Source organism: Caretta caretta, chromosome 25, assembly GCF_965140235.1.
Source record: "Caretta caretta isolate rCarCar2 chromosome 25, rCarCar1.hap1, whole genome shotgun sequence".
Classification (NCBI taxonomy): Eukaryota; Metazoa; Chordata; order Testudines; family Cheloniidae; genus Caretta; species Caretta caretta.
The window spans coordinates 7,529,900-7,547,230 of record NC_134230.1 but is presented as its reverse complement, the minus strand read 5'-3'; the positions used below and the strand labels follow the sequence as shown (position 1 = coordinate 7,547,230).

Sequence of the window (17,331 nt, the reverse complement as noted above, 5' to 3'; positions counted from 1 at the left end):
CCTAGCCCACTCCTGTTTGTATGTGGATGAGCATCCATGCCAACCTTTGTAAACATGTTCGCTCCCTCCAGTTCACTCCAGGTAAATCTCTCTCATGTGAACAAGCCTTCCAGGTGTTGTTATTAGGGGTGCAAAGTTCCCCGTGATTCTCCTCTGTCTGATCCAAAACCTCAGCCCCCACCCAAGCTTTTGGGGTCTCCAAAACTCTTCAGAAAGGTCGTATTGCCACCCGGGGCAGTTAAGACCCCCGAGACCAGCCTTCAGATCAGGAGAGTGGCTTAAAAATAGTGAGATATTTTGAAAAAGAATCCATTTGGGGCTCTTTTTATTTGGATTTTGAGCCTTTAGATCACACTTAGGTTCTGCTTTCCAGCTTTTCTCTCCAATCACAAGGGCTGGAAAGTTGAGAATCACAGGCTTCCAGGAGCTGGGGCTTTATGAAAACACAGCCTGCTGTGAGAGTCACGATAACATGGTGAGAGTTATCAGTGCTCCAGCACATCCACATTGGCTCCTCCAGCCTGGAGGGCTTGGAAAGCAGATAGCCAGTGCCACTTCAATTCACATTGCCAGGTGGTAATGCTGTGCCATGTGGTGCCACCGGCATGGTGTAAGGTCTGTAGCTACGTAGTGGTTTTCCTGTCTGCGAACTGCACGGTTAAGTGTCTAGGAAATGGCTTGTGGCAGAGGACGGCTGCCATTTTGTGAGGCTGAGTGGATACAGTGTGGCAAGGAACAGATGCGTGCACACACGCTGTGCTCTCTCTCTCACAGAGACTTTACTTTCGTTCTTTCTTGGCTTAGACCCTGCCCCGTCATCAGGATATGCAAGGAAGTAAGCATGCACTTTTAGTTTGAATAAGAAGGATACAAAGAAACAAAAGAAGAAAGAAGAAAAGTAAAGTCTAGAGAGACTAGGCAAGAGCTCTAAGTGCTGTGTAACACGCCACGCCCCTCCCGTGCCTCAGTTCCCCATCTGATACTTCCTTGTAAAGGGCTTTGAGTGGAAAGTGCTAAACATGGGCTGAGTATGGCTTGAAGTGGAAGGAATCTTGACAAAGAATTGAGCGAGGCCGTGTGACTGAAACCTTCCTGGAGGCAAGTCACCCCTTCCTCGCTAGAGCCCTATTGCCTGAGGATGCCCTGCCATGCTGATTAACCAGCTTTCACCTACCTCCCCAGCTTTCAGATGGGGAAACTGAGGCACAGATAGGTGTAGCAATTAGCCCAGGGTCACCCAGCAGAGCTGGGAACAGAGCTCTGGACTCCTAATTCCCCAGCCTGTGCTCCTCCCAGTAGGCTGCACTTCCTCCGGTCAACTGGGAGCTAAGCAGCCTGTACAGGTGCCCTCTCGGCTCCTCACCAGGCCGCTGGAGCATGGGCGGCTGCGTCACCAGGACGTGCTGATCTGCCGTGGATATTCTTTGTCCCAGGGACTCAGCATCAGATTCTGCCGCTCTCCTCCCTCCCGGGGCCGTGAACTTTTCACCTCCCGATCTAGGGACAGGAAGGCTGTCGGCTTGAGCCAGCCAATCCTCTTGCCACGTTACCGACTCCCCTGCAAAAGGCCTTGGTTATTTTTAACCGGTGACTAGCTCCTTCTGCCTGCCCTGGATTTCCAGTGCAGAAACCACACGATAGGAAGGGGGTGGCTGTGCGTGTGGGGGGAGCACAGTTGTTTTATAGCCAGCTCTGGATCCCGGCCCCACGGCCTGTGGGGTGGGGATGGGGAGCTGGGTTTTCAGGGTGCATCTGCACTGCAGTAAACCACCTGTGGCTGGTCCGTATCAGCAGACGCAGGCTCCTGGGGTTATAAAACTGCAGGGGGGGCCCAGAGCCTGGGCTCCAGTGCCCAAGCTGTTGGTGAGTCAGAGAATCTCAGGGTTGGAAGGGGCCGCAGGAGGTCATCTAGTCCAGCCCCCTGCTCAAAGCAGGACCAATCCCCAATTTTTGCCCCAGATCCTGAAATGGCCCCCTCAAGGATTGAATTCACAACCCTGGATTTAGGAGGCCAATGCTCACACCACTGAGCTCTCCCTCCCTGCTACCTGAAAGGGGGTTCCAAAGAGGATGGATCTAGACTGTTCTCAGTGGTGGCAGATGACAGAACAAGGAGTAAAGGTCTCAAGTTGCAGAGGGGGAGGTTTAGGTTGGATATTAGGAAAAACTTTTTCACTAGAACGGTGGTGAAACACTGGAATGCGTTACCTAGGGAGGTGGTAGAATCTCCTTCCTTAGAGGTTTTTAAGGTCAGGCTTGACAAAGCCCTGGCTGGGATGATTTAGGTGGGGATCGGTCCTGCTTTGAGCAGGGGGTTGGACTAGATGACCTCCTGAGGTCCCTTCCAACCCTGACATTCTCTGATTCTATGTGAGCGTCCTCATGGCTAGTCGTGATGTAGCAGCTCTTCTGTCATCCAGCGCCCCCTGCTGGCAGCTGCGCCGGCCCTGTGGCGGTCTCTCATGATAAAAGGCCAGGAAATACTGTGGAACTCCCTGCCACATGAAGTCTTTGAGGACAAGAACTTAGCATGATTCCAAGAGGGACTGGACATTTCTAAGGCTAACAAGACTGTCCAGGGTTATAACAATGAATGGTACAGAAACACTGGAGGAGATAAACCTCTGACTTCAGGGCTTAAAACAATCGCTGGCTACTAGAGACCAGGAGGGGACGGGTTAGCCGACACCTGCCTACTAGAGCATTCTCCCACCTTCCTGTGGAGCAGCTGGTGCTGAGACAGGAGGCTGCTGAGACGGACCTCGGGTCTGAGCTGCTGTGAACAATGCGATGTTCTGTCCGACCTGACTGACCGATTCACCTGTGGCCTCACTCTCTATCTGTCGCATTTCTAACACTCCTAGTGCTTGGTCTGGCAGCCTGCATCCGCACCGGCAGTGAGCATGGCAACCCACCGGCGCTAGGTCTAGTGTAGATGGGTGTTGGCCTCAGTAGTTTTCACCCCCATGCTCATGGTCCCCAGGCTGCTCTGAGTTCGGGGGGGTTGGATCCCAGGCTGCGGTTCAGGCTGTAGCCTAGGATCTCCAATCACTTTCCAGTCATTAGCTAATGAACCTCATCTCACCCCTGCAGGGGGCCTAATAGGGATCTCTGGCTCATGTGTCTGCTGCCTCAGTTTCCTTCTCTTGGCTCTCGCTGAATGCACACACACGGGGTGCAGATAACACCCCCCTTAGGGACTGGGTTACAGATGCAGCTCGAGGAGGCCCCAAATAGTCCATCTCTTATGCCCTTGAGGCTTAACCCTTTCACCCCCTTGACCACCAGCACTTCAATGGCCACTACCCTAAACAGCCTCCCCTCCCCCCAGCTGGGTGTCACAACCCGCTCTGGCTCTGTGGCCCATCGCCCCCTGCCTGACTCTCTGTGTCTCCTCCCAGGGTGCAGGGGGCTGTGCCCCCTCCTGGGTTCTGCCAGCTGCACATGCCAGGTGCAAGCTGAACCCTGAACCTCTCCTGCCGCTGCCCAGGCCTTGCAGCTGGTATCTGGTTAGGTCCTGTGTTTGCTCCCAGTCATGTGCCCTCAGACCCCAGCACCCAGCTGGAGAGGGCCAGGACCAGTGGCAGATACCCTGGGGTGTGCCAGGTGTCCAGGGACCAGCCCTCTGTGACAGGGCCTCTTATTATTCTTGTTCTACAGATGGGGAAACTGAGGCAGGGAGGCTCGTCGATGTGCCCACGGTCTCACAGTGAGTGAGAAGGGAACAGAACCCAGGAGTCCTGAGACCCTGACCCCACTATGCACAGGCCACAGTCCCCTCCCAGAGCTGGGGACAGTGTAATTACTGGCACTGCCCAGTGCAGCATGCCAGCTGAACAGCAACCTGGGAGCAAGTGCTGTAGGTGCGTCACAGCGAAGCCTGCTGGCACGAGCCCTGGGGCATCCCCGGATCTACGCAGGGTGTGTTCCTAGGGCTGGCAGACCGGGGACGATTGCAGAGACCCTGGGTACAGAGGCGTAACCAGTTACAGTCACAGTGAGCGACAGCGGTTCCTGGTGGGGTCCCTGGGGCGGGGCAGTCAAGAGCCGGGGCTGGTCAGCTCTTGGGCCTGGGGGCCCCACTCCAGGTCAGTCTCTATTCCAGCAAGTAGGTGCTTGCAGGTTTCCAGGCTCAGTTAGCATCTCTCATTGGGGTTCCCCCCACCCTGGCTCCATGCCCAGCTGCTGCTGCTCCCCCTAAGTCCCACACAGACCTGTGCCCAGCACGGGGCTTTGTCCACAGCTCTCTGCTACCCGGCGGCTCCTGACTCAGCTGCCCTGCAGGTAGGTGGCTGCCGGTCCCAAAGGCAGCTCGGCTGCCTCCTGGCTCGGGATCACAAAGGAACTCAGGAGTCCTGGGACCCTGACCCCATGATGCTAACCACCAGACAACACACCCCTAGCAGAGCCGTGAATAGAACCCGGGGTCCTCATGTGGTTGTCACCTGCCCTAACCACTAGACCCCACTCCTTGCCCTTGTCGTAGGGTCGCTGTGAGCTCCTAGCTGTCCCCTCGTGCATTCCCTGCAGCGCGGGGCAGGCAGAGACATGTACAGTGAGAGGAAACCAGATAGCAGCTGTACGGGGATGGCCAAGCTCTCCTCTCTACTCTAGGATTTCCATGCAGGGAGCTGCTTTGAGTCCAACCAACCCAGTCAGCCCTGGGGCTGCATGTGATGCCCATGCCCCCCTCCCTGCCCCGTCCCAGGGAGAACTTGCTTTACTTTGTTCAACTGAGCCTCAGACTTAAACCCTTTGGTGCAGAGGGCTCGGTGGGGGGAGCAGCTGCCTGGTTCCATGCCTGGCTCCCTCATGTGTTCCCGCTCCTGTGTCCCATCCCTGTGCCTGTGAAGATACGGGCAGCAAGGCCAGGACGCCGATCTCAGAGCAAAGCGGACAAGACCGAGAGCCTCCAGCAGAGATGAAGCAGGGGGTGTCACTGGACGATCTAGGAACATCTGGGCCTTTGGCAAAACTTTGTGAAGTGTCACAAAACATTTGACCTTGGTCTAAGCCTCCAGGGAGATCTCAGCTTGAAAAGCCACCTGGCCGTAACTCGGGGGTCCTTGGACTTTCTCACTTCCCATGCCGGGGCTGCCCCAAGGTGGCTGGCTCATGGCATTTCCAAGCACTGCATCTCCCCTTCTCACTGGCTGCAGCCCCCTGCCCCGCTCTCCCCTCTGCAGTCTGTGCAGTTTGGCTCTGGCCTCTGTCACCAGGCAGACAGCACTGTGCTGTGGAGAGAGGCTGTGGGCTGGGGAACCAGGACACCTGGCTTCTAGTCCTACCTCTCCTGCAGACTTGCTTGAATAGCCTTGGGCTGGTTTCGTGGCGTCACCATGCCTCAGTTTCCCCATCTATAAAGCAGAGAAAGCAGTGCTGTGAGCACTGTGTGTAGAAGGCAGCGTTTAAGGATTAAACATTTTGATCCGTTATGTGCTCTCCTTCCACCCTTGGTGTCCCCTGCAGATGCCCAGGTTGGACTGACACCAAAGAAATGCCAGACACAAGGCTCTGAAGCAACTAAATGAGAGTCATGATGAATCTCCAGGTTCCTGTAGCTGGTGCAGCAAGGAGCAGTGTGCTAGAAAAGAACAGGGACCTGGTCCAGAAGCCACAGCTGGAGAACCGAGGTTCAACCCCCCAAGGCAGCACTGTGAATTCCTGTCTGAAGCGTCTGGGGTGGTTCTGTTTTTCCAAACCCTAAGAGCAGCCCTTTGCCCTCACCCCAAATGACTTCCATCTCAGATGAAGAGCAAACGACAACAAGTAAGAACAAAAGAAAAACCCTTCCCCAATACCGAGTGACTGAGAGCAGGAGTGAGAGCGCAGCATGCATCTCCTCTGTAACATGCTGCAGCAGCCCAGAGAACAAGATGGCTGCTGTGCTCCTCATGCAAGGGGGAGCGCCTGGAAATTTAAAGGTCTGGTACACAAAAAACTCCCAGCTGTGAACCCTCCATGTTCAGCAGGCCAGCGCATCCGGTGCAAAGCTGGCTCTGGCTGCAGCGAGATTGTTTCTTGGTTTTGCAGTCAAATGAGCTAGGCCCTGTGATACAATCTCATGTCTGATTCTATCTGATCTGGACTCAGAGAAGAGCCCTCTCCTGCCTCCGCCTCTGGGTATTTAGCTGGCGTCCCATTACCTGAATGCCTTGAGATCTTTCATCTAGGTATCCTCACAGCACTTCTCTGAAGTCATACGCTTTTCACCGATGGGGAAACTGAGGCATGATGCCACTAAGTGACTTGCCCAGGGTCACACAGGGAGTTGGCTGCAGAGCAGGAAATTGTAACTAAGTCTCTGGCTAGCTCCCTAGACCGTCTTTCCTCACCTGTCCCTTCTTTGTGGCCACTGCCTTTGGGGTCCGATGACGTTGGTTGCCTGCCAGAGGCTCAATACGCTTCCCTGAGCCAGCGGAGCGGAAAGAGGCTAAGGCAGAGTGAGGTGCTCGGGGGCAAAGGGAGACTTTGGCAAACAACTGCAGCAGTGCCTGGCTGCTCCCCAGCTGTTTCCTGTGATTCGCAGGGAGCCCGGGACCTTGGGCTGCACTGCAGGGATATTTGGTTTCACTGTCATGCTCCAGCCCAGGAGCCCAAGCGAGGAAGGGTCGTTTCCCGCTCCCGGCTGGGGTACTCAGCCCACTCCTCACTGCCTTCCAGGTCCCGAGCAGATGGGACGCCCTTGGGAGGACGGGACGCTGCCTTCCCAGAGCTCTGGCCCCAAACATGGAGCAGGCAGAGCCGGCCCACGGTCACAGGTACAGATGGTGCTGAAAACTGGAGCCACTTCAGCATGGCTGCACCGTGGACAGAGCCATGCAGGGGACCTGCGCCTGGGAGCTGTTACCAGCACCCTGAGCTGGCGAAAATCACTTGTTCCTTTGGAATCCGTGTGTCAGGCCCTGGGGGCTGCTGCCCCGGAGTCACCCCGCAGCTGGGGGCTTTAGGGCTCTTCACGGTCCTGTTCTTCCGTTCTCTCAGCCTCTGTCCGTCATGTGCCCTGCACAGGCGGGCAAGCCAGCACCAGCCCTCGGGCTTCTGGCCACTCATCGTGTCTCAGCCGCCCGCCCACTCAAGTTGGCCGGGTTTGCCTGCTCGCAGAACTGAGGCCTGTTGAAGTCAATGGGAGGCTGCCCCGTGCCCTCCGGCCAGAGCCCATGGGGGCAGTGTGCTCAGGAGAGGGTCTGTCAGGACAAGCTGGAGGCCCAGGTTGCTCCTCGCTCATCTTGCACAGCCCCTGGGCTTCCCAGTGCAGCCCACCACAGCTGCGGAAGGGACATGCCAGGATCAAGGGATCGGCTGCCTTTGCCCCCCCCCCCCCGCCCGCGCCAGCCTTGCGTGGAGCCCAGCTGGGAGCAGCCTCTCCAGGAAGCTGCCTGGGGCAGCGAGTCTCAGAGGATCGCTTGCAGCCACTCTGGCGATGCGACTCTGATGTGACAGCCTAGCACACTCCCAAGCACTAGGGAGGAGTCCAGAGACCTGCCTTTCATACATTGAGATCAGATGGCAAAGTGCTTGGAGCAGGCACTGTCTTTTCATTGCACCTGGCATGGTGGGGGCTGGGCGGGGTCGGGGCAGGGACAGTGTTTGCTCTGCGGCTGTACAGCGCCTAGCGTGGTGGGAGCTGGGCGGGGTCAAGGCAGGGACTGTGTTTGCGGCTGTACAGCGCCTAGCGCGGTGGGGTCGGGGCGGGGTCAGGGCAGGGGCTGTATTTGCTCTGCGGCTGTACAGCGCCTAGCGCGGTGGGGTCGGGGCGGGGACTGTGTTTGCTCTGTGTCTATACAGCGCCTAGCGTGGTGGGGGCTGGGCGGGGTCAGGGCAGGGGCTGTGTTTGTTCTGCGGCTGTACAGCGCCTAGCGTGGTGGGGGCTGGGCAGGGTCAGGACAGGGACTGTGTTTGCTCTGCGGCTGTACAGCGCCTAGCGTGGTGGGGGCTGGGCGGGGTCAGGGCAGGGACTGTGTTTGCTCTGCGGCTGTACAGCGCCTAGCGTGGTGGGGGCTGGGCGGGGTCAGGGCAGGGACTGTGTTTGCTCTGCAGCTGTACAGCGCCTAGCGCGGTGGGGTCGGGGCGGGGACTGTGTTTGATCTTCATCTGTACAGCAGCTATCGCGGTGGGGGATGGGCAGGGTCGGGGTGGGGCTGTGTTTGATCTTAGTCTGTACAGCGCTTATCGCGGTGGGGGCTGGGCTGTGGCTGGGGCTGCTGAGTACGACCACAGTCCAAATTAGTAGCACTGATGAATCATCTGCCCTCATATGCACTGAGTAGGGGCCTGAGTCTTAGAGGCTCTGGGCACCAGGAGCTGCCAGAGACCTCTCAGGATCGGGCCCTGCATGACAGCGGGGATAAGACCCAGGGATATGTGCAAAGCTGCAGGTAAACTGTAGCTAATTCAGCCTTGGCACCCCGTCGCCATGGCAGCCGTGGCCCCGTCTGCGCTGTAGCTGGTACCCGTTGGCACCCCCTAGCCATGGCAGCGAGGCCCACTTCCCACTACCTCACATAGACCCCTGCATTTGAGACCCCTTTACTGTAGTGGATGAAACCCCAACCCCAGGCCATCGCGGCTGGTGCGAGCCCAGGGGTTCTCAAACTGGGGATTGTGACCCCTCAGGGGGTCACGGGTTATTCCCTGGGGGTCGCGAGCTGCCAACCGCCACCCCAACCCCGCTTCACCTCCAGCACTTATAATGGTGGTAAATATTTTTAAAAGTGTTTTTAATTTATAAGGGGGGGTTGCCTTCCGAGGCTTGCTGCGTGAAAGGGGTCACCACTACAAAAGTTTGAGAGCCCCTGGGCTCATGCCTTCCGGTTGCCTTCTGCTTAGCGGAGGTTTCGCTGCACTGACCTGAGCCGTTATGCGGCAGCTGATACTACATGCTGCACCCCAGAGGCAGCTGCAGTTGAGTGATCCCTGCTCAGCTAGAGCGGGTGACTGCTGTTCCGGTGCCCTCAGTCGCCCCTTGAGCCAGGACGGGGGGAGGCAGGGAGGTGCATTTTGCCCTGTTCATCTGGTTGATTTCTAAGCTGGCAGGGACGCAGCACTCAGTGACAGCCGCTGAGCTGGGGTCCTGTGCACGATCCAGCCAGCAGAGATCACAGCCCAGAACAAGCCTGAGAAAGCTGCTGGCTTCTCCGCCCGGGAGCCTCTCCCCACAGGGGAGGTGCAGGCTGGGCAGCGTCCGTGCCAGGCTGACTGCCGGGCCCGGGTGGAGTCTGATGCCCTGCTCTGCCTGCTCCGATTGCACTAGCGCCAGGAGCTGACCCTGCAGCCCTGCACCCCATGGCCCCGTTTTGCCTCCCGGTGTCCTAGGGGGCCCCTTTGTCCCTTGTCCTCTCTGCTGAGGCTGCCAGCAAGAGGGAGCCGGGGGAAGGGCCAATTGCTCCTATTTGTGCTGAGGCTGAGGAGCCGGGCTAGCACCCACTGCTCTCCTGGGCAGGGCTCAGGCCTGTAGGGTGCAGGGGAGGGGCCAAGGCCCCCCAACCCCATAGATCCCAGCAGAGCCCCTGGGCAGGTGAAAGGTCCCTCTCCGTGACCAGCCCTGTGATCAGGGCAAAGCTCACAGAGCAGGAGGCTGATGCATTCAAGGACCACAGGTCCAAACCCAGGGACGCTCTGGTGTGACCCAAAGCACCGGGCTCCCTCCTCCTCCCCACACGGGCCCAGCTGCAGCAGCCATGGCCAGACGCTGGTTTGTGTGGTTACTGGAGTCGCCCCTAGCGGTCCCATCGGCTCAGCACAGTACAACCCCACGGACTCAATGTATCTTAGGTACTTATCTCTCCCACCTCAGCATCTGTATTTAATCTTCACTCCCCACATGGCAGGGCTGGGATCCCCACGGTACAGGTGGGAAACTGAGGGCCAGAGAAGCCAAGTGACTTGCCCAAAGGGCCCTATAGCAGATCAGGGACTTGAACCCAGGTCTCCCCAGTCCTAGCCTAGTATCCCAACCATCAGACCATCCTTCCTCTGTGCCCTACCCCGCCCAGCCAGCGCTCTCAGTTCTAACTGACTCTCCTTGCGGAGGGGGAACCGAGAGACAGTCCGTGACTCACCCTGGTCCCACAGGGAGCCTTTGGCCGCACTGGGAATTGGACCCCCCCACCCTCCATGGGGTCCCTGGCTGGTGCCTTTGTCACAAAGCCATGCGGGGGCCTTGTCCGCACCCCCGTCCCTTTGAGCAGCATCCCAGCCCCTTGGGGAGGTGGGAGCCAAAGGCCAGGCTGGGTGCCGGTGTGTGCAGGGCCGGGTGGACCATAGCTCCCAGCAGCCCTTGGGCAGCTGTCACGGACAGTCCCTCGGGCCCAGCCAATGGGAAGTGACAGGCGGAGGAAGGGGCAATGCCTGTTCTGTTCTGCGGTGCATCCTTCTTCATTTCACATTGGCACCAGTTCCTCCTAACCCAACCCATTCTGCCTTCCTCTCGTATTTGGAAAGCTCTTTATCCCTGTAGCGTGGCCTAGTGCGCAGAGGCCAGGACACCTGGGTTCTATTCCTGAGTCTGCCACCGACTTGCTATGCAGTCTTGGCCTGGCTCGCTTAACTTCTCAGTGCCTCAGTTTCCCTGTTTATAATACAACTCCGCTGCCTCCTAAGGATGCTGAAAAAAGCTGATTAATATTTGCAAGGTGCTTTGAGATCTGTGGCTGAAAGGGGCTGGACAAGTGGCAAGAATTACAAATAACCTTTGATTAATAATTAGTAAATGATGAGCAGCAATCGATTTCCTCCCCCATAATCAATTATCATAAAATGGATTCAAATACGTCGCAGTGGCAGAGCCTGGCAAGCGCATGTGGATTTCAGGGTCTCAGTGCTTTGTTCCAGGTGCTGTAACATCCTCTGAGGATGGACTTTACAATGGTTTGTGCCTGGCTTCGTATCAGGATTGAACCTTTCTCAGGATCGCGTATCAGCAGAAGCCATTTCTGGTCATCATGTATCAGAGAGTTGGCCGATGCGACTGGGATCTGAACCAGGGTGGGAAGCAGATTGTGCGAATGATGATATCCTGAGATCTCCACGCGCTTTCAAGCAGCGGCAGGGGGGGGAAGAGAATCAGCAGCGTCCTACAGGCTCACCCCAAGTCTCACACTAAGTCGGTGTCTGAGCTGAGAATTTCCTCCGGGCTCCCAGCCCTGTGCTCTAACCAGCAGGCTGCACGGCCTGCTGCTGTCACCCTGCTGTATAACAGGCCTGAACTAACCTCCAGCTCTGAACTCTGGAAATCCAGAGCTGAACGTTGCTGTTCTGGAGAAAGCCCTTGGCTACTAAATCAGTGATTTAACACAGGCCAGATTATTGTCCGCTCCTCTTCAGCGCTGGCCCTCCTGGGACCCGACAGCTGACTCCAGCGCCCACCTCTCTGAGGCTGGAGCCTGGGCCAGACGGTGCCAGGAGATTCCCACGGCCAAGGCTGCGGGAAAGTTCTGAGTCACGCAGGGAATGGGGCGGCTGGCAGAGAGCACCGGTGGTTGAGGGAGACATAAGCACGGGTCAGATCATGGTCCATCCAGCCCAGTATCCTGCCTTCCAACAGGGGCCAGTGCCAGGTGCTTCGGAGGGAGTGAACAGACCAGGGCAATTAGCCGGTGATCCATCCCCTGCCATCCAGTCCCCGTGCCTGGCAGTCAGAGGTTCGGGGACACCCGGAGTGTGGTGGTGTGCTCCTGGCCAGCTTGGCTAATAGCCATGGATGGACCTAGCCTCCTTCTGCTGATCTAACGCTGTGGACATTGTGGGCCAGGTTTTCAAGCGCTCTGTGCCCAGGATCAGAGTGAGCTCAGTCCCCAGTGAAGGGCTCGGTTTTGAGACAAGCTTGGCAGCACCCAGCGTGCTAATCTGGCCTGAAGTTGGCATAATGGGGTCAGACCTATAGGGGCGCTAAGGGTGAGAGACCTCAGGGCTGTCCTCTCCTAAGAGAACAGAGCTCACAAGTGGATTTCAGCCCCTCCTCACCTTGGGGGCCCTCAGATCTAGGTGCTGATCAGGCCCCCGGGTGCTGCCCTCTGGAAGTGGACTCTAGGCTGGCAAGCTGGGGATGGGAGGCAATTTTGCCTGCTTCTCCCTGGGCCCCAGTGATCTGTGACTGGGGTGGGGAGCATGGAAACTGCAGCAGTTTCGAGGTGGTTGCCTGGCTGGCGAAGGGGCTCAGCAGCCATTAGCAAAATAAGCCATTGCTGCGGCTGGGCTGCCATGAGGTAGCCTGGGGTCTCCTCACACCCCACAGGACTCCTGCAGCAAGGGTGCATCTCCTTCACCCATCCAGAGACAAAACAGTCCAGCACCAGGGCCAGTGGCTGGGGCATGAGCAAGGGCAGGGGTCCAGGGCCCACTCCAGAGGGATGCTCTCCCCAGATTTGGCATCCCCAGCTCCAGGAGTCATGGGATTTAGGTGATAATCTCAGTGTTTCTGGACTGAAAGAAATAAATGTCTGGCCCTTGGGGTTGGGGAGAAAAGCTGGAAAATGCGACCCGCAAAGGGCTCAGAAAACAAGTCAATGAAAAGTGGATTCTCTCCATCACTGGCAGTCTTATGGTCAGGATTCAGTGACTTGCTAACAGATCTGCTCTAGTTCAAACCGGAGTGATTTCAAGGCAGATTTTCCAGCCTGTGTTATCCAGGAGGGCAGGCTGGCTGCTCATAGGGGTGCCTTCTGGCCTGGGAAGCTATGAATAAAGAGAACCCACTGTCGGTTATTGAACCGAATTGCGATTTTCTAAGCCAAGCTTGTGAGTTTTTGAACCATGATTTTTGAACATGCAGGGTTGGCAGCACCGTAGCTACCCGAATGCCAGCCCCGTGCCCTCCCCATCCCAAACGCCAGCCCCATGCCCTCCCCGTCCCGAACGCCAGCCCTGTGCCTTCCCTGTCCCGAACGCCAGCCCTGTGCCTTCCCCGTCCTGAACGCCAGCCCCGTGCCCTCACCGTCCTGAACGCCAGCCCTGTGCCTTCCCCGTTCCGAACGCCAGCCCTGTGCCTTCCCCGTCCCGAATGCCAGCCCAGTGCGCTCCCCGTCCCGAATGCCAGCCCCATGCCCTCCCCGTCCCGAATGCCAGCCCCGTGCCCTCACCATCCTGAACGCCAGCCCTGTGCCTTCCCTGTCCCAAACGCCAGCCCTGTGCCTTCGCGGTCCTGAATGCCAGCCCCGTGCCCTCCCCGTCCCGAACGCCAGCCCTGTGCCTTCCCGTCCCGAATGCCAGCCCCGTGCCCTCCCCATCCTGAATGCCAGCCCCATGCCCTCCCATCCCGAATGCCAGTCCTGTGCCCTCCCCGTCCCGAACGCCAGCCCCGTGCCCTCCCATCCCGAACGCCAGCCCTGTGCCCTCCCCATCCTGAACGCCAGCCCCGTGCCCCCCCATCCCAAACCTCACGGGCTCTCACCCGGAACAGAGTTGAGATCCTGCATTCTAGAGTTCCAGGTTCTTTCTCTCCCCTAGGTGATGGGAGAGGAAGCAGGTTAGCTGTTCGCCTCCTTTGCTCCCACCGTGCCAGCAGGCCGTTACTCCGCAGGTGCTGGGGAGAGGGTGGGGAGGGGAGACTCTCGAGTGAGGTAACGTGGTGACGGTTGAACCTTGAACCATGAAGAGAACTGCTTTGGGCAATGCAGGCTAGTGGGCCCAGCATAGGGCAAGGTGCCAGGAGCACCTGAGTTCTAATCCAGGCTTCACAACTGACTCACTGTGTGTCCTTATGTAAGTCCCTTTGCCTCGGTTTCCCCATCTGTAACTCATGGAAGACGCTTCCCTCCCTAGCAGGAATGTGGTGGCTTTGGTCTGTCTGGGCAGGGCTCTGAAATCTCTGGCTGGAAAAGGCCACAAAAGAGTTAAAAAACAAAGGCGAATTCTGTTCCCACTGAAGTCAAACAGCAGCAGGAGCAGGATTGGGTCCCGTTTCTACAAAAGCAGCACCCTGCAAGCTGTCTGTTTCCCCAGATCTCGAGAGCTCTATAAAACGGGGTTGGACATGGCCCAAGGACAGGATCTCCTGCCAGATTCCTGGCCGGAAATGCCACGAGAACAGCCTTTCTGTGATATTTCAGCACGGCTGCCTCCAAGCCCAGCAGAAACTCAGCAGCGCAAATGAAAACCAACACAGGCAAAGTGAACCAAACTTTTGCTGAACCTCAGGAAGGGGCCGGTTTGGGTTCGAGGCACAGGGTGGCACGACCTATTCTCCGGTCCCCAGTTGTTTGGCGCTGTAATGCACTGGCTAGGGTGGGTGTGTTTGTGCATCGCTGCCCTCTACTGGACGGAACCAGCCATGCTCAGCGTGTGCCATATGCCCTATACTGGTGTCTGGTGCCCGAGATCATCCTTTAGCTCAAGTGGCATGGCTGGGGGAACTGTGCTTTTTGAGCAGGAAGTGCTGAGTTCTCTTTCTGCTCTTGAGGAGGATCCAGCTAGCAGTGGGTCCCAGCTGTGAAGTCCTGGCGGGGAGGTGGGGGGATGGGCCGTGGGGGCCAGGCATTGGTGTGTTCTCACCTGAAGCTCATGCTGTGATTGTTCAGGTCTAAAGAGAGATAAGGCAATCGTTGGTGGAGCTGGCTGGCCTCAGAGCTGTCCTTCTGCTGGGAGAAGGGGCAAGCTCGGCAGAGCAGGCTCTTGGGGCTGAGTTTGGTGTTTGCTGGCTGGACTGGGCTGTCTGTTACACTCAGACCTAGAGGCCTTGACAAGATGCGGCCCTGCTGTGCTGAGAGAGACAGCCCTGCCCCAGAGAGCTCACGGTCCAGCTAGAGAGGACAGACAAAGATAGGAGGGGAAACTGAGGCGCTGAGGGGGGAAGGGTTGTGCCCAGGCTCATCCAGCAGGTCAGTAGCAGAGCCAGGAATAGATCCAGGGCTCCTGTCTCCCCTACCAATGCCCGCCTTTCTCTCTGTTCTCTTCTGCACTGCCTCTGAGGAGCCCCACAATGCATGGCCCAAACCATCCCTGTCTGTCCATCTCTCTTGCCCATATGTGAACTCTTTGGGGCAGGGACTGTCTTTCTATTCAATCTTTGTACAGTGCCTACCGCAGTGCAGGCCTGGGCCATGGCTGGGGCTCTAGGCACTACCATAATACACCTAATAGATAATGTACAGCACCTAGCGCAATGCGGGCCTGGGCCAGGACTGGGGCTGCTAAACACGACAGGGATACAAATAATAACAATAATATCTTAACTCCACTTTTTATCTCCCTAGCTACTGTACCAAACCAAGCTGTCCGTAACCCTTCCTCTTCCGAGGAGCCTGGGTTTGCTTGGGAATTTTAACCACCCCCTGGGTCGTCACACAGCCCAGTCCCGCAGGAGAAGGCCATCTTAGCCCAATCACGGCGCCTGCCCAGTAGTTTGCGCTTCCCCCCGGAACATCTGTATTTACGGCACATGAATTGGTCCCTTGTCCGGCCTGGCCACTAAGGCAGATTAACTATATGTGACATCTTTGTGCAGCGGAGATAATCCGGGAGGGGAGGGAAAGTTGTCGGAGTGGCTGATCGGATTTCAGGAGCTGCCCCAGCTTTCGGTTCATCCCAGATCCCTGCTTAATCCCAGCACAGAAATCAGCCTTTTGGGGCCACGGGGCTTCTTCCCTGGACCTGTCACCAGTGGCACAGGATTGGGGGGAGGGGGGTCAGCAGCAGCCCCATGAACAGAGAATGCAGCAGAAGCTGGAGCTGGGACCCTTCCTGTAAGCAATAGGGCGCCCTGATGGAACAAGGGCCAGTGTATACTGGGCCCCAGAACTGCGGCGATGGGGGAGTTCGAAGGCAACTCCTCTAGGCAGGGGCAGTTTCTTCCAGCAGTCCCGTGGGTTTTGTGGATGGGGCCCCGATCCTGACTGGGCCCCTGAGCGCTGCTGTATGAGAAATAGCACTCAGGGCGCTGGAGCAGGATGGAGCTGTCACCTCTGCACCGCTGATGCCCTGTTTGGGATTTTGCTGGGACTTGGCGGGATCCCCGGAAGGAGTTTGTTCCCAGTGAAAAAAGAAAATCTTTGTGTTTTGGAGCAGGAGGGGCCAGGCCTGGGGCTTGTATCAGATCTTCAGGGTCAAGATATATTGACAGAGCTGGGGCAGGGGGGAGCCCAGAGCTGGGATAGCAGGGGGCTGCGGGTCGAGAGTGAGGGGCACCGGCGGGGGGTGGGGGGAGGGCTTGAACAGCAGGGGGCTGCAGGTCGGGAGTGAGGGGCACCGGCAGAGCTGTGGGGGGAGCCCAGGGCAGGGGGGTTCTAAGGACTGGACTAATGGGGGTTACAGGGCAGGGTTGAGGGGCATGGAAAGCCCACTCTCTGGGCTGCCCCTGCCTGCATTGCCCAACGGTTCCTCCCTGTAATGTGCACCATACTCTCCCATTGCTTTTCCCCAGGGTGTCCCCTCCCTCCCCCACCTGTCCCCCCGTCCCCCCCCCCCCCCAAGACGGTCATCACAGCAACCTGCCATCTGCAGAGCAAAGCAGGGGGTGGTCCTCTCCGGAGCCCATCTCTGCTACTCCTTCAGCCCTCAAGAGTGGGCGCTGGAGAGCAGGCGAGGGGCAGCCCAGAGCGCGGGGCACGGCCTAGGCAGCTCTCCCCCTTCACTCTCGGCTGCCCCTGCTGCCAGGCCAGAGAGGATTGCTGTCTCCACCTCCTCCCAGCCCTCCCGGCTGCCGGCTGGCCAGGCCATGTCTGGGGCGAGGCTGGGTCCTCCTGCGCTCTGGGGCAATGGGACAGCTCCCTCGCCCACCTGGCTTGGCCCAGGCTCAGCTGATGGGCAGCACGGTGCCTATGTTAGTGCCCGGGCCTGATGCTGCAGAGGGGCACTGGCTGCCCAAGGGGGTTGGGAACCAGCTGTGGGGCCTCTGGGGCAGGGCTGGGTCGCGGTACCCGGCTGCTGTCCCCAGGGGGCGCTGTGTGGTGGCCTGCATGTGAAACGAGGCCACTGGGCCTCAGTCCAGCTCCCTCCTATGGCAGGGTCCCACAAAGCCCTGCCTCCCTAGCTGGCCCCTTCTCGGGGCCCTGAAGGATCAAACGGGCCGTGGAGTCTGAGCTCCCGGGGCCCCTGCAGACCAAGTCCCGGTTGTGGGGAGTGCTGTGCCAGTGAGCCCCGGGCACCGGGTCCAGGGCTGCCTCGCCAGAACTAAAGTCCCTTGCCAAAGCCCCAGGGAGTTGTATTTTGGAGTGCCCTGGGATGGGGGGGTCACAGCCTTGCCGGGGGGACACGGTTATGGAGAGAGCAGGGCAGCACAGGGAGGATGTGGTGAGCTCAGACCCGCTCCCCAGCATCCCCCAGTGTCCATCCCGCAGGAGCAGGGCAAGCCCATGGCCTCCAGCCTCCCGCCCGGTCTTCACAAGACACACCCCG

At 58.2% G+C, this 17,331-nt stretch overlaps 1 protein-coding gene across 7 annotated transcripts in view; it reads left to right on the top strand.

Moving 5' to 3' along the window:
- The window catches only part of NFIC (nuclear factor I C), a 169,375-nt gene that overhangs the window by 25,705 nt on the left and 126,339 nt on the right, over positions 1 to 17,331 (top strand). Inside the window, exon 1 of one of the 7 annotated variants that reach the window (XM_048831084.2) lies at positions 5,552 to 5,769. The exons of the other annotated variants lie outside the window; for them this stretch is intronic. Within the exon in view, the coding sequence (XP_048687041.1) occupies positions 5,749 to 5,769 (21 nt within the window). The 5' untranslated portion in view covers positions 5,552 to 5,748. Of the gene's footprint in view, positions 1 to 5,551; positions 5,770 to 17,331 lie in introns of those variants that run through there. 7 annotated transcript variants of the gene reach the window in all.